Source organism: Agaricus bisporus, assembly GCF_000300575.1.
Source record: "Agaricus bisporus var. bisporus H97 unplaced genomic scaffold AGABI2scaffold_7, whole genome shotgun sequence".
In the NCBI taxonomy this organism is placed as follows: Eukaryota; Fungi; Basidiomycota; class Agaricomycetes; order Agaricales; family Agaricaceae; genus Agaricus; species Agaricus bisporus.
The window spans coordinates 976894-996176 of record NW_006267370.1 but is presented as its reverse complement, the minus strand read 5'-3'; the positions used below and the strand labels follow the sequence as shown (position 1 = coordinate 996176).

Sequence of the window (19283 nt, the reverse complement as noted above, 5' to 3'; positions counted from 1 at the left end):
CGGGCCACTAGTGCGCGAATAGCTCGATATATACATCAGAAGCCATCCACACTCACGCCTTGGGCAGATGATGCCTGGATTGCACCCGAGGGCATAAATCTTATCCTCCATTGATTCCAAATGCTGTACTCCCAAATGTCCTTTCGGGTGATCGATCGAGCAAAACACAAGCTCATGAGGCCGACATCAGAGGCCAACGCATCGGAATTGAAACCCTAGATTATATTACTGGTTCACGGAGAAACGCGTATGCGTCGAACGACTCGAAGCCGAAGAAGGTTAACTTCACTGACAGTACTTTACACCAAATACAAGAGCTCACGTTCCGATAAAGGGCCACGAATAAGTTTCTTTTCCTATTTTTACGACAACATTCTCGGCGTCAATGGATCCTATCAATGGAGAGGAAAGTTGATCTTTGAAGCGGTGATTCATCTGTGCAATCAGCCCTTCTGGAAGACCAGGTATCGTGACGAAATTTGCGGGGATCTCGGTTTTCGATGGGTATCGCGGAGTAATTTGTTCACGGTTGAATAACGAAACAGAGCCGGATGGAGCCTCGCCAATGGTGGGATCAGATCCCACCGGGTCAAGGCAATGATCGAGGAGAGCCCAAGCGACAGATGCATGAAAACGCGGGCGGGCGTAATATGCACGCTGCCGCAAGCTTTCAATGAGTGGTTTAAGGTCGCAACACAGCCTGTTGAGCTGAGAGAAATGGTAAGGCCATAAACCTGGAGGTGGGATAAAACGGACCTCGTGATGGCCGGCACCAATCTCCATCACCAGAAAGGTGCGTGTATGCTCGTCATTGCGTAGTTCCGCGAACGACGTAAATGAGAGTGCGAACCTTATTCATGGTTTGGTATTCGATTTAGCTATGACGGATGAGAGAATACTTACGGAGAACATTTCGCTAGTTTCCTGATCGCTTGTCTAAATTCTTCTTTCTGGTGAGCTCTGATGGAAAATGGGCGCGTTAGGGATATGTGGAGCTCAAGCTGATGTTTCCTGTCGGTTTGACCTGACGTGAAACTATTAAGCGTCGCGAACCGCACGTTTTGCCTCAGCAACAGCTGTCTCCAAGAGGGAATATAGCGTATGTGATTTAGTGATTGTGATTGACACGTAGACATGAGCAGCCCAATTGCCGTCTGTGTGAGGCGTTGACCTCGTGCGACCTTGATGCAGGGAGGGGTTGTCTATAGGGGCTGGTAGGACGAGGTTTGGTGATAATACGGGGAGTTTTCTGTGGAATATTCGGTGAGTGAGGCTAGGTCACAAGAAAGACCAAGAGTCACACTTTTTCTTGGGAGGTGGGATATCGACTTGCGCCGTTTCATCGCTGGAGGAATCATAGTCAACGATGGCACTGGCATGTCTTTTCATGTGAACAAGGTACAAAGTGGAGAAGGCGAGAAATTGGTGGATCGGTCAAGAACACAGATGAGCGTGACCCTAACCTCATGGTAGGAGCTCAATGAATGCATAGAAAAGCTCATGATCACGATCATTTCGCGGCTACTTATAAATAAGGGCTCATTTAACTCACCATGAGCGTCCAATTTGTTAACAACCTTGCAGGCTCCAATGCCCAAATAGCTCATCTTGAACATGATGGGCACAGTCATAGCCACAGTCATGGTGGAGATCATGGGCACACGCATGAGCAGCTAGACCATCCGGGTGAGTCCTTCAACAGTTCCAGATAACATAACAGAATTATTCATCGAGTCCAAGGTAAATATTCTGAGCGCGATCTACCAGATTATAGTGCCCGAAATTTCGAGGAGCGTGGCTTTACCATCGGTATCGGAGGGTGAGCGACTCTAAGCACTGATACAAGCCTTTCCTACCTCTAAGTATATCAACAGGCCGGTTGGCTCTGGCAAGACCGCTCTGACTCTAGCTTTGTGTCAAAAATTGAGGAAGGAGTATAACATCGGTTCGTAAGTTTTATTAAACGACAGAAGTTTCACCTCATCACCATCATACCCTAGCGACTGTCACAAATGATATATTCACTCGCGAAGATCAAGAGTTCCTGATCAAGAACCGCGCACTGCCTGCATCGCGGATTCTAGCTATAGAGACCGGTGGCTGTCCTCATGCTGCAATCCGTGAAGACATCAGTGCAAATATGGGTGCCCTAGAAACACTTCAAGCCAAGTTTGGTTGTCAGATGTTATTCGTGGAGAGTGGAGGTGATAATTTGGCCGCAAATTACTCTCGAGAACTAGCGGATTATATTATCTATGTCATCGACGTTTCGGTGAGTGCTGATCTCTCCTTTCTGCAGGGAAACCATGACAATTTCCTCTTTCGTTAGGGAGGAGACAAAATTCCTCGCAAAGGTGGACCAGGAATCTCTCAGTCTGATCTGCTCGTTATAAATAAGGTATGGACGTTCCGAATGTTTCCCAAGGCCTCACGATGGACGTCTGTTAGATTGATCTCGCACCTTATGTTGGGGCTTCTCTGGAAGTTATGGACCACGATGCGAAACTAATGCGTGGCAGCGGCCCGACTATTTTTACTAGCGTTCGAAAAGCCGTGGGTGTGGATGACGTGGTTGACTTGATTTTGGCAAGTTGGAAAGCTGCAGGAAGCCCGGGTAATCCTGGGCCAGTCGGAGATGATTTAGATTAAGATCAGCCAATATAGTATTACGAATGCTATACTATCCGAATTATAACTTGAAGCAAGTTGATAGCTGATAGGACATATTGGAACTTCCGCGTTTCGCTGAAAGGCTCCCGAAGAGCCAACTGCCTACAAGACGCAGATCGAGACTCAATTCGTGATCACTTTTATAGTTTGTTTTCGCCCTGGATCTATGAAGATGATCGGTTCGGGCAGGTTCAAATACAAAATGCGAAACTTCTCACCGAAAAAGGTCACCGTACTGGAGGGCGAAGCCAGATTTTCCTGCAGGAAATCTTGGTAGGTTGCATTTGAATGCAGAAGATGATAGCAATGGCCAGAAGTAGTGCCAGGATGAACATACTCAGAAGCGCCGGTAGCTGCGGTGGATGATTGCCAATTGAAAACTGGCTGAATTTTATATGAATGCATGAGCATAATAGCCAACATTCGTTGTACTACAAGTGGATGACCGTTATAACATGAAACTCGCAGTGCCCGTTGGGACGGCTCGCAGTCGAGGCAAAGGTAGCATTTGGCAGGTTTTTAGAGGCGAGTAGCACGTATAGCATCGCATATTGACTGAGCGGTATTCAAGTGTTTTACAACAATCAAGTTGACACAGGCGCAGTCGTCCTGTGAGCCATAAAGTATTTCTATTTTCATCCGGCACTACATCGCTGCTCAAAAAAGTTCCTCGTTTTGGGCTGGCGATGCTTCTCACGGCCGAATTAATTATGACGTAGCTGTGCGGTAAGTTCCGTCTAGCATACAGGTGCCATTGGCGTTTTCACTTCAACAGCCATGTGTGCCGACTCATCACCAGCTTCCTCTCAGTCATACACAATCTTGCGTATCAAGCGAAAGAGAAACGAAGAACCATTGGATGCATTGGGTAGTATAACGCATCACATCCCATTTTACCGGGTATTTATCACCACCTCGCAGTAATCGACTCTCGCGTTCGCCGAAAAAAGTCGCGCGGCGGCGCTGGGGTGTTTCAATACGCTGACACTGTGGAGGATGGTGTCTGGAAGGATGTAAAAAGCCAGAAGGTCATACAGGTGCGTTACTGACTGGAACCATATTCCTAAGACTACACATCTCCTGCAATTAGGAAAAAATATCTCGACTAGCCAAAGGGGAGGTGGTGAGATCTCCCGTCAAGTCTATCCCATCTGAAGAGCCAGAGCCTCCTCTCTCCCCGATCCGTACGAAGAAGCCTCGCTATACCATCGTTCCACCTGCCACGCAAGAACATCCGATAGGCCGACAAGGAGCTAATCCGTACGCCTCGTTCCTGCTGTAAGTTAGGCTGTAGGTTGTAACACGTCTATAGGCCCAAAGTACATTCGTCGAACGAATTGCAAAAGAATCCTTTTGATTTTCGAGTGTATGATGCCATTTTATCCAAGCAGAGGCCTTTGCAAGCTAGTGCTCCGGATCCCGAGATGGAGAAATTTATTCCTTTGTTGAATGATTACCTGAAGAGTGAATATCACTTTGCATCACACTAGCACCAGCTGACCGTCTAGCACGAAGTTCACGATATCTTGCCAAACTCCAAACCTGTTTCCACGTCGGTTGCTCCTAGCGCAAAGAATACCGCATCCGTGTCAGACGACGAGTCTGGAGATTACGTGTGGGATGTTTTCTACCACAGACCTGTAACTCTGAGTGAATGGAACTCAGTTGCCACAAGAACGGGAACGCTGTACGTTGTGATGCTTGCTATGCTTGACACTAATCACGAACTCACAATTTCAGCACTGGTCTGCCTGGGTCCGCTCTTAACTCTGATGATTCAGATTCAGATTCCGAAGAAGAAGATGAAGCAGATGAAGATTCGAATGGTTAGTGAAATCAGGGTTTCTCTAAATGCCCCCCTGAACCTTTTTAGCGGAGGAATACTATAAAAACGATTATCCGGATGAAGAAACCGATTCGGAACCAGAACTTAGTGGTGAGATCATTTTTCTTCTGTGTTAATTCGGTTTGTGATGGTGGCTAGACGAGTTTCATGAAAGATCCGATTACGACGAGATGATATGCGACCGTGATGAGGACTTCTAATTCCATCGCTGATACAGCTACACATGGATGTACGGTATTCAATTTGCTTATAAGTCGACCTTTTACATTTGACGGTCTCACATACATAGAGGGCGCGATAATCTGCTAGCCGCGTATACTACAAACTTACTTAGTTAGACCTTCTCAAATTCCGAAACGTCCTGTAATCAACGTCAATGACTAGTCTGCAATCAAGGGCGATCAAATTTAGTTCTCACATCTGAAGATTTCTTGGGCACTACTCCATTCCTCGTTCCCCACCTAATGCACCCGGTCGCGAACAGGAAAAAGCAAACAATCAACATGAACGCGACCGCCATCCCGGCTCCTAGGAGACCGGCGCCCACAGGATGGAGCATTTCCGCATCAACTGTTTGAGCACTACCCAACTTAATTTCGCCACAGCCCCTGTCAACGTTATTGTGACACGCCGCGCACCAGGCTGCGGTACTGTTGACGGTGACATCCTTATAGATTATAGTTCAATTTACGTCAAGCTGGAAGGAGATCAATCACTCGAAACTCACATCGAAACGATCTACGAACGTCGAGAGGGGTACGTCGCCGGAAGCGTTGAATAGGTTGTACACTTTGAAATCATCGGCGTTCGTTCCATTCTTAAAGTTGAAGCGGATGACCGGGCCATTGCTTGAAGCACGTACTTCCAAAGCGACAGCGGCAGCATAGTCCACTGTCAAAAAGGCATCACGACGTATGCTCAATAATTTAGCGAGCGGACTTTACCTATCCCGGCGAGTTCAGGATTGTGCTCCGCAACAGCAGTCATTTTAAACAGAGAAATGAAAGGCTTGTAAGAAATTTCCTGGTGTAAAATCATCAAAGGATCAGAAGTGTTTGTAATCCTCGCGAAACCGTTCAAAATGGATGGCAAGATGGTTTGGCCGGCAACTGATCGCATTTGAGTACTGAATTCACTTAAGAATATATCTATCTGACTTACTGTTCCCGATACCGTCGGGTGTCCCAGAAGTAAAGACACCGTATTCGTGGAAGTTGGCGAGATCTCGGGCTTGCGCAAGCATACTCGGAGGAATTTGTGAGGCAAAGTTGGCTTCATGGATGGAACGAACGTTCAAGAAGTCATAAATCTTATGTCATACGCTTCAGAAGACCAGGGAAACATCATGCTGGGATGGTAGTACACACGTTCCACTGGTAGCAGGATAAAAAAGTCAGTGCGACTCGTGTTCCTTTCATAACAAAACATTTACCATGTTCTCGAGAGAGACCGGTCGCCCATCGAGGTATTGCTTCAGCGAATTCAAGAAGTCGGCGCTTTCATTAGCCTTTTGCTTGAATTCGGTAGAATTGTAAAAAGCCTCGGTTGCATCGTTGAAGGCCTTAGAAGATTGGCATTACTGTCTGTCATCATCACTGCTAAATCTAAATTCCACTCACGGTACAGGAAGTCCAACCTTCCAGAGAGATATCGTTCTCGGGTTCAACAGACTCGACTATGAGTTGGGTTGTTAAATTTGGCTGTGGCGAAGGTCTGAAAACAACTCACTGGGAATGTACTTGGAACAAATCAGACCGTCGATGAAACTTCATTCAAGGACATCAGTAAAAAAAACTAACCTGGTATCCTCCCAGTGGTGCAATTATAGTAGTTCCATTGGCGAGCGTGTCATTGGCCCCCGAATACGGGGGGAAAAACCCCTGGAGTAAAGAAAGAGCCGAGTTGAAGATTACGCCTCCTTCTCCTCCAGCATCCGCCCGTGCTTGTATCTGATCAAGATTGACAATGTTTCCGTCAATACCATGAATACAATGTGGGGAGCTGGGATCAAGATAACGTTGTCGTAAAAGTCCTCCTAATTGTTGTTCTTGTGCCTAAAGAAGGAAGTCCAGAAGGCTCAGTGATCTTCAGAATGGCAAAGAACTTATTAGTACCACCCACAGATCCAAGAGCAGTGATTTTTGTGCCAAAGGGAGCGTACGAGTCGGGATCCTGATAAAAGCCTGAATATGATTATCAGCACGAGAGATGTGTATCATCGTTTATCAGTCGCTACCCTGGCGATCTCCGTGCCTAATTAACAATACAACACCGAGGACTTGATTGTTGGTGGTATTCTGCATGGTTCGACGGCAACTAAGAGGTGGAGCGAAAACGTAAGAAGCAACCCGACTCAGTTATCGGAAATTCGGAATATGATCGATATCATTATATATCATTTTTGATATGAAGACAAAGTATGTAACTCAAGTTGTACACAGTAATTTCATAATTTCGATAGGATAATCCCGTGGAATTCTAGGCCACGGAAGATCATGAAGAACTTACGCAAGACCTTTCCCTGCGGATCCGGAAATGTATGCTCAGCCCGATTTATGATAGTGGAAGGGGGGGGGGGGGGGTGAGGTGAAGAAAAGTAGCATACTACAAGTCCATCATCTAAGATTGCGCAGATATAATACTGGAGGTAAGTAATTTATAAGAGGGCGAAACCGGAGACAAAAGAGCGGGCGCAAACAACGCAATGAGCGGTTAGTAGCTCTCGAGATTCTCATGAACTTGATTTTTGTCGATATACAACTCTCAGACTAAGGGTGATCGAGAGGGTGTACAAAGCTCACCGACTGCCATTTTGGGAGGACTCGAGTAAACAGATACCAATGAGCGTCACACTTTAGTACTAAGTCTTTAGGACCTTCATCTCCCCTGCCCCACCTTCCCGCCGAAGGTATTCGTACAAGCGGTTAACCCATGTACTGCGATAAATAAGCACGAGGCCTCGTATGCGAAGTGTTATAAGAATTCACCGTCCATGGAAGAAGATCAGACGTAGGAATTCGCCAGAAGTCAGAAAATCGGAATGTCAGCCTCAATTAAAGCGAAAGTATACCACACTAAACATACATGACATGCGGTAAATAAGAACTATATATTGAAAGTTCTTTGCGACTCAGAAGAGGTTCATGGATTACTTGTGTCTACCATGACAACATGTCCAAGCCAATCAGAAGGCTCCAACCGATTTTATCTTCTGTGAAAAGACAAATCATCAGTGATGAATGCCTTCCATCATTAGTCGAAGCATCAGAAACCAATCAAGGATAAGAAACAAGAATTGGGGTGAAGATGATGTATGTGTAAGGCAGGATCATTGGACATGGGAACGCATCGTGCAAATCTTCGTGTTTCATTTTAAGTTGCAATATTGAACAACGAACCAGTTATCGACAGTGAATGATCCTAAATTAAGAAATCGGGCTCGCAATGCGGTACGAGATATAGAGGATCTAGGCAAACGCCCGCCTGGGTTCGTCCGAGGCGGAAACGGAAAATATCACTCGGGCTACATCGGGGATTGCAAAACATTCTTGAAGGGCGAATAAGGGCAGGGCGTCTAACGGGACAGAAGAAATGGAAGATCAGATCGCAAAATCAGGAGCATGAGAATAGAAACTGGGGTGCACGGAAAACAAAAAAAACAAGGTATGTTCGGTTCAAGACAAACGTAAATTAAGATGGAACAAGTTGCCTATGAAACGGTGAACCTTATGAATGGAGAAACCACGAGACCGTAAAGAAAAGATTGTTCTCTACGGCAAAAGGAATAAGACAAAAGCGTAGGTGGTATCAGCAACATGATATTGACCGAGAACCCGGTCGCAGATGTATCCCAGACGAGTAAAGCCAGTCCTAAAATCTAAGGACCCGCCAGTGGTTGACAGGACGAAGAGCGAGAATGAGCCTGTTGCTTGTGTACGTGATACCCAGCCTAGAGACAATATCAATGCGGGGTGGAACTAAAGCGAACATTGGTATGTGTGGCTCGTGAGCTTTTCGGGAAGGTTCATAGTCAGGCACCAGTCGTTTGTCTTGATTGAAATGAAATATTTTGTTGGTTCTCCCATTGTCCCAAAGAGTCAAGCCCGATATACCGGCTGGATGAAGACAAAAATTCCACCAACTAAATTCATCTATACGTAGAGTATCTGGTACGCACAGCGGCCCTTCAAAAACTTCTCGCGGGATCGGACTGAGGGCAATACAAAGTCACTGGTAAGCGGGCCAAGACGCAAGCTTTATTGGATCACGTAGGACACACGCTGTTCTGACGCAACACCAATTGACACTTTGAATGAAGTGACCGCAGAAGCTTGAATCCTTAAACGCTTCAATGTCGAGCCTCGGAATTAGAAATGATTTGATCTTTGTTGTCTGCTTGCCGAGGAAGGACGTGAAGGGGATTGCGAGCTATTTGGTGTATTTCATCTGTGATGTCACAACCCATAACAAGTGAAGGTGCGGATAGGCACTTGAGGAAAAGGCCTCTTTGGGGCCGCAAACTAATAAGTTCTGCAATGAAGGTCGTAACGCCAGGAAGGAAATATGCTTGCGGAGCGGATTTCGGGCCTTTGAGCCATTACTGGCTGGTTATGTGCGCCGGTTTCCGTAGCCGTTCGTAGAGGATGCTGGAGGAGGTTACTGGTACGTTGCGGTCCGAGTCAGGAGAGACCCATAACACGGTACCGAATGCAACACAGTTCCATCACACTTGTGATCTAGCTGCCAAGATGTTGCAAGCCATCACATTTATTTGCCATGTGGTAAACTGGAGATGGGAAATGTTTTTGGGTTGGCAGAACTGAATCTGTCCTAACAGACCATCGCAGAGCTGGCAACAGGGCTAATCGGCATCCCATAGTCGGCAAGGAATCTTAGGAAGTGACGGTGAAAGTAGGGTGGCCTTGAGAAAAGCGGGAAGATACAACCTGGAGACATTACCCTCAATGCCACAGGAAATAGAAAGGATGTTGGACCTTGCATCACATCGGAAATACATCAAGAGACACTTGAAAGACAAACGACTGACAATTCAGAATAGCGGTCAACAAGTAGATGACTGTTGCCCATACATAGTGATATCCAGCCGATGAAGTAGGGTTCGTTCGGTGAGTTACATTCGCGAGCAAGAATATCAAAGATACTGTTAAGCCATCAAAAACTGTAATGGAACCTGGTAAGGACGTGCTAACTTACCGCGATTACTGTATAGAGTCGTGTCAGTAACTTCAGTGATGGTCGGCCGCTATGAGCCAAAGACCTACGAGATGAAGGGCCATGGAAAACTTGAAGGGCATGAGCACCTCTGGCAAGCCACACAGGTGAGTTGTAACAACGTTGTTTTCAATCGGATCACGAGAAAGACGCAATGCCAGTGAACATACTGTCAGCCCTGTGGCTAATATTAGACGACCGTCACGTGGGTGTGTCGCCCAGCGTTTCACTCATTCCATCTCGCTTGTTCCACAACCATGGCATCAGATGACGGCTCAAGCGTTGCAGCGACACAAAGCGGACCGTCCCAGAAGACCTCATGGTTCGACAAAACTCGTCGAATTCTGCTTGTAATAGGCATCATATATGCTGTCATTCTCCTTCTTCTCTGCACGCCTTTCTTCCAAAGACAGTAAGTACACACTGCCGGTTACGACCAGTTGGGATAACTCACGCATCAACAAGGACGCTTTATCTTAATAACATCAGGATCCCACTCTTCCCAAAATTTGATCTGCCAGAAAAGTATGGCCTGGCTCGTATGTGTGTTCTCTAGGAAGCTGCTGCAAAAGTTTACGCCACATCCAGCGAACAAAACTTTAAACATGATGATTCCCACTCAAGACGGCGAGTCCCTCGGCGCTTGGTTTGTTTTGTCAGACCGCTACTATCACAAGCTCTCGGCGTCTCCGACTAGGGAGTCGTTGGCCGCTGAACATATTCAGGTTGCTGTCCGTAACCATCCTACCATCTTGTTTCTTCACGGAAATGCTGCCACACGTGCTTTTTCCGCTCGTGTACAACATTACCTTACATTCTCCTCCCGTTTTGGTGCCAACATTTTGGCCATTGACTACCGTGGCTTTGGGGATAGTACAGGAACGCCTAGTGAACAAGGGCTAATCAGGGATGCTCGAGCGGCCTGGGATTGGCTCGCTCGCAAGGGCACAATTGCTCAAGATGTCCTAATTGTAGGACACAGTTTAGGCACTGGAGCTGGTGCTGCACTAACGAAGGAACTTGGGCGCGATGGAATAACTCCCAAAGGACTTGTGCTACTGAGTGTAAGTCGTGATGCTACTCTTGGCCGCAATGCCATCCAATGAATGAGCCTCCTTAGCCCTTCTCAAGCATTCGGGAAGTACTAGAAACTTATCAGCTTTTCGGGTTGCTTCCTTTGACGAAGCCACTGGCAATGATCCCATGGGCTTCAAGTGGGTAATCAAATGCACTTGATATTAGAAGTTCTAATCGGGAAGCTATAGACCTTATTTCATGGGTTTTGGTACACAAATTTGATACACTCAAAATTGTTCCAGTGCGTCATTTCTGTGTCTTTGGTACCCCGTTGACCCCCCGTTCAGGACATAGATTTACCTGTGTTGATTGCGCATGCAGAAAATGACTGGGATATACCCGATTCTCATTCAGATGTACTGTTCAATGCTTTCCTTGATCGCGTGTTGCCAAAGGTCGAAGTGCCAGGGAATGCACTCACGACAACGAAAGAGGAATATAAAGCGATGTCCTCTTCCATAAAGAAGCGGCAAGCCGCAAAGGAAAAACTGGTTCATCAAGTCGATATTCCTGGATTCGGCCATACAGAAAGTTTTTGGGATGAAAAGAGGCAACGAAATGTGACGCTGGTGAAGTCATTGTGGGGAGCACATGACTACTGTGGAGCGCAGGAAGGAGTGCAGGACGCGATTGGAAGGCTGTTTGGGTTTTCCTAATAAGTAAGTTATCTGTTTATTGTAATGGCTCGTCGTGTATGTACGTCGGGAATGGTTACTCAGGCCATCCAGCTACGCCGCTGTTTATCTTCCATTTTGGTCTCCCTAGAGCTCATGCAAGAAGATAACAGTCCTCCCTTCTTCAGCGACATTCAAACATTTCCCACTCTACCTCGACGTCTCATTCGCTCTCTTCTCGCAGCTATCCAGCCCGCAGCCGCCTCCCCCCCCAAGAAGCGGGTCTATATCCTCACTCAAAACCTCTCAAGGGCTTCGTCCGACCCCGTTCGAAAATTAGGCCCCAATTTCTACAGATGCCACTACCAGACCACACATCTCCACTTTGAGTTCCATAAAAACGTTGAGATAAATCACCGAAGGTTATCTTTCCAATCCAAGTTATTGGTCAATGACGGGGAATTTCGAGATCTCTTATCCTGGTGCAGGCACTCAGTGCTTCTCGCTACCACCCCCTCCCCCCTCCTTCGCTTTTGTCGGGCCATCTATGGTCCACTATATATGTGTCTTGCGATCTTGGGAAAAAAAACCAGGATGGGACTAGAGGGAAGGTGTCTTGTCCCAGCTGAGCCAGACGATCCAAGGAATCCAAGGACGCTACTGCCATGTTGCTTATCGAGTTAGGTATGACACCGAATAGGAATATCTCGGTTAAGGGTACGCCCAGATTCTACTGCCACCAGTCGCTAGGCCCAGCTTTTCCTGGGATTGTTGTATGTCTTCTACCTTCATTTACATGTTACCTTCTATCGATGTTGCTACCCCTCCAGCTGGTTATAAACCGATGGTCTTCCATAAAGGTGCCCGACGATTCCTATATAACACAGGATCTTGCTAATGAAGCTGCAGGTTTTTCGACAGTAATACAAGACCCTGATGACGAGTGTCATAGTTCTTCGGATAATATGGTTTGGAAAAGTTCCGAGTCGTCATTTTTAACTAGTATCGAATCCTCAGTAGATCCACTCGAGAAATTAGTTCATCTGGAAACAGAGGCCGTAGATGAACTTCTAAATCTTCCCCTTCAATCTTTTTCAATGTGGTTTCGTATGCATTCCCCGGCTCCCGACTTCTGGGACAAGCACAATGGTCTGGCTTCGTGGTCTCTGCAGAAGGGGAGAGTTTATGCGTCCAATCGATCGCGTTCTGTGATATAGGACTCAAGTAGCAGCATCACCCTATGTGTACAAGGGCAATCTTGTCAGCTCGACAGATGCCTCCTTGACTAGGGGTAGTATCAGGTTTATATTCACTGCCGAAAGTGGGCAATCGTATTCCGGACTGGTATATGCAACTCCAGTCACTCCCTCCTGTTCATTCTCGAAACAACGTAGCGGGAGCCAGAGCTAATGCAAGGCCGAGTTTGGAGTATAGTGGTACGAGCGAAGACACACTCACTTCTGTTTCGCCTATGCGGCGGACGAGCATGGAAATATTGTCGCAGTTGGATGCGGCGGAAAACTCGACTGGTGTGAGGACGAGGTAAATATCTATCTTCGATTGGGTACGGAACATTACATATATCTGACTTTTTGTGACCTTTCTCTCGATTTAGCCGGAATCTTTCGCCGATACGTTGACAGAAGGGTCGGAAGGAAAGCTCGGGGACAAAAATCAAATTCTCATTGACTTCTTCCTGGGCCCCGGGGCAGCGCCGTTAGACGGAGAAGATATCTCTCCTCACGTCTTTACGATCTGCCGTTCGGGGAAGCTGGCTCTACGGGTTCCACACCCGATGCCCGAGATAAAAAACCTCTAGAACAGCGACGCTACTGGACTTGCTGGTGTGCACTTAAGACAATGGACCAAGGCTGGGTGCTATGGAGTCCGAACTGCAATGGGATTAATCCAACCCACCCCACACCCATCTTCTAATCTTCAGGTCGAATCACGCAGCTTGGATCATCTCCGGCAGCTAGTACTCTTGGTTCCGCTTCGTTTGTAGCATCAAGCACTCACTGGCCGGGGGAAAGCTTCGTCATAAAAATACCTTCGTGGACTAGTAATATTTAGGCCACGTCGACCGTGTATGATCAGTGCACAGCCAACTTTGAAATTTGGGCGTAATTCAAGAATAAGATTCGGGTTCTCTACAGCACAACTTGTTGTTAGGGATAAAAAAGATCTTGAAGGAACCCTCGTATGAATTTTGGCTGGGCGCTCCTGTAATGAGACTGACAGAGATCGCCAAGAATATGACGCATATTCTTGCCATGAGTCCTATTCACGTCAAATGTAAAACTGCTGAAACGCCCCTCTATTTCTCTGAGACGCTACCTCCCTGGTCCCGAAATCATGGGCGTTCGTGCTTCCATGTCGGCCGTGCGTAACATCTATACCCCTATAGTTATTGGACATACATACTGACAACTCATTGCAATTTTCCTTTCTTGCAATCTTGTGGACACAGTCAATTTGACATCTGATAAACTATGGGGCCTCGTTCAGGAAGGTCATTTTTATGATGATGCAGGATTGCGTGTTTCATTCCCTGTGCGGCAAATGTTGCGGCTGTCGAGTCAATCAACTTCTCATAACATTGAAAGATTAAGTTATGCACGACAAGTGGTTCATGTTTATCTTCGGTATGATAGCTTTTTCTCATGTCCATCCGAGTCTCTCTACTAAGAATAACACTTTCACATCTGATCATCACCTGGTAGGCGTGATTAATAGCTGAATTTCTCGGCGATGTGTAATATCAAATCTGCAACGGACCGGATATATTGTCAGTACTTAACGCTGATAACTTGCTGAATTTATTTGATGTGAATTTCAGTGGTGTCGTAATCGGCGAGGAAAGCCGAATCAACACGGGTATGAAATCTTGATCATGGCGGAATACCGCATCTCAAACAATTTAAGTAAATTGTTTTAATGTTCATTTCTCCACTTGCTGTCTTTTTACTTACCTCGTTCTATTAAAAACTCTATAGTATCGTTTCAGCTTCTCAGGCTGTCAAAGAATGACTTTCCGGATCTACACTTGACAACGGGCTAGGAACATAGATTTCATGTCTGCGGAGGTGAATCTTCATCTGCTGGTAAACTTTGAAAATAACCGGGTTACTGTGTGCCCCATCAGGAAAAGATTTTCTCGCCTTTTTGAGGTGCGGACAGCTACGCAATGCGCGCTGGAACACCTTTCGAAGATACCTTGCATTAGGTCCCAAGAGTTGGGGGCCTCGGAACTTGTCATTCAAAGTTTGGTCCGAGACTGTAGGTGGAAGGTGCCGTTGCATGGGCGGACGAACAACTGCAGACCGCGGGTGGCCTGGCGTCACTGTTAGGCGTCTGATTATTGATGGTTAAGATCGTCGTTGAGCCAACTGATGTGCAACTGATGTAGTCCCTTAAATAGTTCATTGAAGCGTGGAGGCAGAAGTGGCATGCACTTTGAACAACTGAATTAACTAGCCTATATTGTCCGATGCTTCACATGAAGGTGAGCCGCTACTGAGAACCGATATTCATTGCTTCAGAGATCTATTCACTCTTACGCCCTGAATATTGTTCGGTCCAAACACCGCTCAATCACATCATCAAGTGGGTCATTCTCCTTCTGTGTCATATCTAGTGATTGTCATTTAGTCGAGTTACCTTGAGCGGCCCGCTCGAGAAAAAACCCCGGGGAAACATCTAATTCGGTCCCATGCCGCTTCGAAGGCTAGTCTCCCAATTGGGATGGCTGAAACATAAAGAGGCTTACAAAGATGTAATTTATCAAACTTCAGAGCTCTTGTTCACTATCAATGATGTGTTGGTGGGATTTGAACGTCTTCATCCAGGGATTTTCTACCTCGATTCGGATTTTTCTCTAATCGGACTTGCAGGATCTGATCGTAACTTTTGGGAATGAAACGTCTTTTAACGAACCGTTTGATCTCCATAAGGCAATTGAAGACGCCGTGCACATTTGCCATAGAGAAGCATTTCGGCGGAGCATCGAGTTTCTCGTCCGGAATGTTTCAGCAAGTCCCAAAAGTCTGGTGCACGATCCCAGAACGATTCCAAGGTAGTTCAAAACCTTGTTGCAAAATGCATGTACGTGATTCATTAATACAAATGGATATTCTTTAGTTTACACCAATCGCCTTCGGTTTACTTTACCGAATCTGGTTCGATATCGATTTCTCGCAGGATGTTCGGCGAGCGCGAAGGGTTAAGAAGTCCTGGGCCGACCGTAGTTGAGATCACTATCGCCGACTCTGGATGTGGTATCGAAGAGGGAAAGGTGGAAAATACTTCAGGAGATTCACACAAGTTGAATCCAAGACCTCGGTCGAATGCAGAGGCAGATATGGGCAAGTTGCTAACATACGCATCGGCACAAGCCATAGACCAGGGTTACCTACAGTTGTAGGCCGCATAGTCGAGCAACTCGTAGGTCAAGTGCACGTTAAATCCAGAACTAGTTCTGGTAGCAATTTTTCATCCTAATACCTCTGTCGTTAAAGCTAGAGGATTCAGATATTTCCCTCTCATCTCAATCCTCAAATGCATTATCAGCATACTCGTATGCGTTGTCTCGCCAAACACGCTTGTTCTTCGATTCCCAAAAGCTCAGGGAGCTTGTCCGGACGCCATCGGCATACCATATATGTCCTCCTATGTTCAGCGACGAACTGTAGAAAGTTCACCTACCACTGGAACGGTCCACTCTTCTTTTAAGGCATGGCGTCGAGACATTTTGGAGGTCATGGACTCCACATCAGTTACCTATTTCCCTGTAAGTGTATGACGAAGAGGTTTAAAGAACTAGCCACAAAGGTTCGAACCCTGGCTACCTATGTGCCAGTTCTACTGCGGCAAATCCAGAGCGCGTAAGTTCTTCATTATATCCACTGCAGAATGACCTAATTAATGGTCGAGAAAGCAATAATAGGTACCGTTAAGGATTGCACTCGTTCTTACCTGACGAATTGTGTTGTCCTTGAATACACCGCTCTCTTGCAATGATAATGAAATCAACCGGACCACTCTCGCAGAGAGGCTCACTGAGCCCCTCTGCAAACTGTCACACTGTCGTGCATGCTGCCAATTGAAAGAAGGCATTGACATCGATATTGTGCTCAAGGATATGCGATAAGTGCGGTAGGCTGCATACAGATTAGCCTCTACTGGCTCATCGACGTTCAGAACTCCTATCGTAGACGGTTTTGAAGCTACCAAGAGGATCCGCGATCTAGAACGAGATCATGCATTCTTTAATCAGGGATCCGTTGGCCTACCATGAATAGCCGCATTCCCAACTTCGCTGTTTCAGCCTCACCGATGGAAATACAACGGGAAGAATCAGTCAATTAAGGTCTGGGTGGTTGGTTTCTTATGCCGATCGATTTCGAACGTCAGATCCTTAAATGAATCGCGGATCGTGAACGGCGGAGCCGTGCTGTGATTCACAATGGCTGGAACTGGTAAGATTGGAAAGACTGGATATGATGACTAGTAAGACGCCATGACTGCCGATGCTCATGCTTGGTATCAATTGTAGATTATGGATATCGAATCGCCTCGGATGATGTCCGGTGTCCAATTCTGAATGGTCAGTGAAAGATTACTCTTCATAATTATTTTCTCCGGCCGGTATAGAATAATACCGGAATCTTTTCTTGTTGACCTTGAGCTGGATTACTCTACCATACTAGTGTTGTGAGCCTGTCGCTCGAATGAAGTTTATATCCTCGAAGGAGTCCCACTTTCTTATCGTCTCAGATCCACATATATATCATCCCCCTTGTGGCCAGACAGGCTGATGCAATTAGATGTTCAAAGTAGGAAGACAGCACTGCAATCGAGCGAGGCCACCAGCATGACACCCCAACCACACGACTCGGAAATAAACAATTATACATATAACTACCGCAATTAATAAATAAGGCGTCAATAAATGTACCGTGCTATGCATGTCTACCGTCTAAATGCCCTATAGTGTACTCCGCATCTAATAAAAAGAGTCCAAACCAAGCGAATGAGCGTGAGGGTGGCGTATAAGTTATCCGCGTCTAGTTCCCGGACACAAAGGATGATTAATCATCCACTTCAAAATTGAGAGATAAGCGTTCAACGCATAAACGAGCAACTGCCTCTGCATCTATAGGAATTGAGTTTCCTTGGAACCCTTCAACATATTGTGGAAGTGGAAGGTCTGGGCTTGTAAAAGACCTGGAAATCAAGAGAAAAATATGAAATGGGATAATATTGATAGTCGTTCGGAAAACGTACTGATTGCCCCAGAAGCCATAATGTGTCATTCCAAGTGCTCGAGTAGTAAATTCATAGTCATGTGCGAAGCCTTGGGGGTAAAAGAACTCCATAACGGTGGAACGAGGGTTTGGTTTCATCCAGACGAGAGAAGTCAAACCATTTCCATGGACTCCCATCATTATCTAGGTAATTAGATAGATGTGGCGTCAGATCAGCGAAAAACCTTCTCCGAAGAGAAAAGAAGCGGCAGTAGACGTACAGTAGTCCGAGCAGCGAGTCGGATTTGCTCAACGCGTGACATATTCTCGGCCTCTACAATGTTGACTTCATAGCCATATACGTCTCGCAGTTTATGAAGTTCGTGGACCAGTTCCTCGTGGTGTTCTGGAATCAACATGCGTCTTCCCCATTGTTGCCTAGAGATATAAGTGATGACGGGTGCACCTGTTGTTCCACCTCCTGTGTTGGAGTCTAACCCCGCAAACTTGATGACGTTGTTCCGGATTGGCATCCACCAGTTAACACTCCCGGGCAACGCAAAGGCAGCAGAAGCAGTCCTTTGATAGCGTTGGAAATTGTACGATCGCATGGCAGCTGAGCGATCGGCAATGACGATGCGATCAAAAACAAATGGTTTGCCGAGTTCGGCCCTATCGCGCCAGTCATCCATGAATTCCATCGTAGCAGAGGGAAAAGAGGAGCGGACTACCCATTCATTCATGTGGGCATAGTCACGCCAGTGGTGCGCATCCAAGTGGTTAAACATGATGCGCCGTGTAAATGGCAGAGTAGTGTTTCCGTCTGAAGTGATCGTAGTGTCGAGGGTAGAATAGGTGCGCCAAAAGCCAAACCAGAGTTCGGCCGACCAGTGGTAATAGTGAGTGATGCTGCGAAGGAAAGAGTTTAGACATCATGGGAACGTTGTAGAGGAGGAACCATACAATTGATGAGGGTCATTGACGAAAAGCTAGTGATAAATTGTCAAGGAGGAAAGGTGCGAGAAAGCGACCGACATACAGTGACACCATCAAGAATGGAAGCACCTACTCCAAACAACCGCCTTGCCTCTTCTGTGCTGATAATACGGATATCTTCGTCCGTTGGTAGTCTGCCGAGCTCAGCCTCTTGTCCATTTTCAATTCGAATGCCTCTTGAGAGGATAAACTGGACGTGCGGTAGCGACCCCTCATCGTCCGATACGATATATACGACGCCTTTGAAGACATATAGTCTGTCGAAAACTGTCCAGCCTGAACACGGTGCGAATGAAGAGTGGCACGCGAGAGTACGAGAAGCTGGGACATACCTGGCACATGGGCCACAAGCTTCGTCTGAGGCACCGGATTATTTTTCCATGAGAGCTGAGTTTGTGGTAGGGCAGGCTGTTCTGCCTGGAGTGTATGTCGTCGACTGGAAGAGGGAACGTTGGGAGGATATGAAGTGCCGGGGCCGCGGTTGAGTAAGACGAGGAGGAGGAGAAAGAGCAACACAAGAGCGAACTCGCGCCGCGTGGGAAACAGCTGGTGCATGCCAAGTCGTAGAGAGAGAAAGAGACCGAAAAGAAAGAGAAAAGAGGC

At 46.6% G+C, this 19283-nt stretch overlaps 6 protein-coding genes across 6 annotated transcripts; 3 read left to right on the top strand and 3 right to left on the bottom strand.

Moving 5' to 3' along the window:
* Positions 1–318: 318 nt before the first annotated feature.
* Positions 319–1389, bottom strand: AGABI2DRAFT_152066 (hypothetical protein; the record flags this gene model as incomplete). Its single annotated transcript, XM_006462564.1, has 5 exons — positions 319–708; positions 757–850; positions 904–1024; positions 1059–1249; positions 1304–1389. 5 exons carry the CDS (start codon positions 1387–1389, stop codon positions 319–321), a joined length of 882 nt encoding a protein of 293 aa, XP_006462627.1.
* Positions 1390–1538: 149 nt separating this feature from the next.
* AGABI2DRAFT_224101 (hypothetical protein) lies at positions 1539–2717 on the top strand. Its single transcript, XM_006462563.1, has 6 exons — positions 1539–1686; positions 1741–1819; positions 1875–1945; positions 2001–2272; positions 2330–2398; positions 2449–2717. Exons 1-6 carry the CDS (start codon positions 1554–1556, stop codon positions 2647–2649), a joined length of 825 nt encoding a protein of 274 aa, XP_006462626.1. The 5' UTR covers positions 1539–1553; the 3' UTR covers positions 2650–2717.
* Positions 2718–3447: 730 nt separating this feature from the next.
* Positions 3448–4716, top strand: AGABI2DRAFT_119476 (hypothetical protein; the record flags this gene model as incomplete). The annotated part of the gene is made up of 8 exons (XM_006462562.1): positions 3448–3538; positions 3592–3707; positions 3761–3930; positions 3983–4134; positions 4186–4357; positions 4411–4496; positions 4544–4606; positions 4655–4716. The coding sequence occupies 8 exons, from the start codon at positions 3448–3450 to the stop codon at positions 4714–4716; spliced, it is 912 nt and encodes a 303-aa protein (XP_006462625.1).
* Positions 4717–4742: 26 nt separating this feature from the next.
* AGABI2DRAFT_137285 (hypothetical protein) lies at positions 4743–6863 on the bottom strand. The gene is given in 12 exon segments (XM_006462561.1): positions 4743–4877; positions 4935–5183; positions 5244–5407; positions 5461–5625; positions 5678–5825; positions 5924–5929; positions 5949–6077; positions 6136–6191; positions 6245–6254; positions 6316–6570; positions 6638–6699; positions 6753–6863. The coding sequence occupies 12 exon segments, from the start codon at positions 6817–6819 to the stop codon at positions 4851–4853; spliced, it is 1338 nt and encodes a 445-aa protein (XP_006462624.1). The 5' UTR covers positions 6820–6863; the 3' UTR covers positions 4743–4850.
* Positions 6864–10005: 3142 nt separating this feature from the next.
* AGABI2DRAFT_207100 (hypothetical protein) lies at positions 10006–11647 on the top strand (the record flags this gene model as incomplete). Its single annotated transcript, XM_006462560.1, has 6 exons — positions 10006–10160; positions 10214–10287; positions 10337–10812; positions 10869–10962; positions 11014–11066; positions 11113–11647. The coding sequence occupies 6 exons, from the start codon at positions 10006–10008 to the stop codon at positions 11479–11481; spliced, it is 1221 nt and encodes a 406-aa protein (XP_006462623.1). The 3' UTR covers positions 11482–11647.
* Positions 11648–17208: 5561 nt separating this feature from the next.
* On the bottom strand, positions 17209–19282 carry AGABI2DRAFT_207097 (hypothetical protein). The gene is made up of 6 exons (XM_006462559.1): positions 19013–19282; positions 18724–18956; positions 18648–18673; positions 17966–18593; positions 17725–17888; positions 17209–17664 (listed from the first exon to the last, which is right to left on the bottom strand). Exons 1-6 carry the CDS (start codon positions 19233–19235, stop codon positions 17529–17531), a joined length of 1410 nt encoding a protein of 469 aa, XP_006462622.1. The 5' UTR covers positions 19236–19282; the 3' UTR covers positions 17209–17528.
* Position 19283: the final 1 nt, after the last annotated feature.

Coding starts and splice junctions, on each gene's coding strand:
- AGABI2DRAFT_137285 (XM_006462561.1), bottom strand. CDS start 6,819: ATGCAGAATACCACCAACAATCAAGTCCTCGGTGTTGTATTGTTAATT. Junction 6,571..6,637: donor AAATCACTGCTCTTGGATCT/GTGGGTGGTACT, acceptor TTCCTTCTTTAG/GCACAAGAACAACAATTAGG. Junction 5,408..5,460: donor TCCTGAACTCGCCGGGATAG/GTAAAGTCCGCT, acceptor CCTTTTTGACAG/TGGACTATGCTGCCGCTGTC.
- AGABI2DRAFT_207097 (XM_006462559.1), bottom strand. CDS start 19,235: ATGCACCAGCTGTTTCCCACGCGGCGCGAGTTCGCTCTTGTGTTGCTC. Junction 18,957..19,012: donor GCTTGTGGCCCATGTGCCAG/GTATGTCCCAGC, acceptor CACCGTGTTCAG/GCTGGACAGTTTTCGACAGA. Junction 18,594..18,647: donor GTCAATGACCCTCATCAATT/GTATGGTTCCTC, acceptor TTTCCTTCGCAG/CATCACTCACTATTACCACT.
- AGABI2DRAFT_224101 (XM_006462563.1), top strand. CDS start 1,554: ATGAGCGTCCAATTTGTTAACAACCTTGCAGGCTCCAATGCCCAAATA. Junction 1,687..1,740: donor TGAGCAGCTAGACCATCCGG/GTGAGTCCTTCA, acceptor ATCGAGTCCAAG/GTAAATATTCTGAGCGCGAT. Junction 2,399..2,448: donor ATCTGCTCGTTATAAATAAG/GTATGGACGTTC, acceptor GACGTCTGTTAG/ATTGATCTCGCACCTTATGT.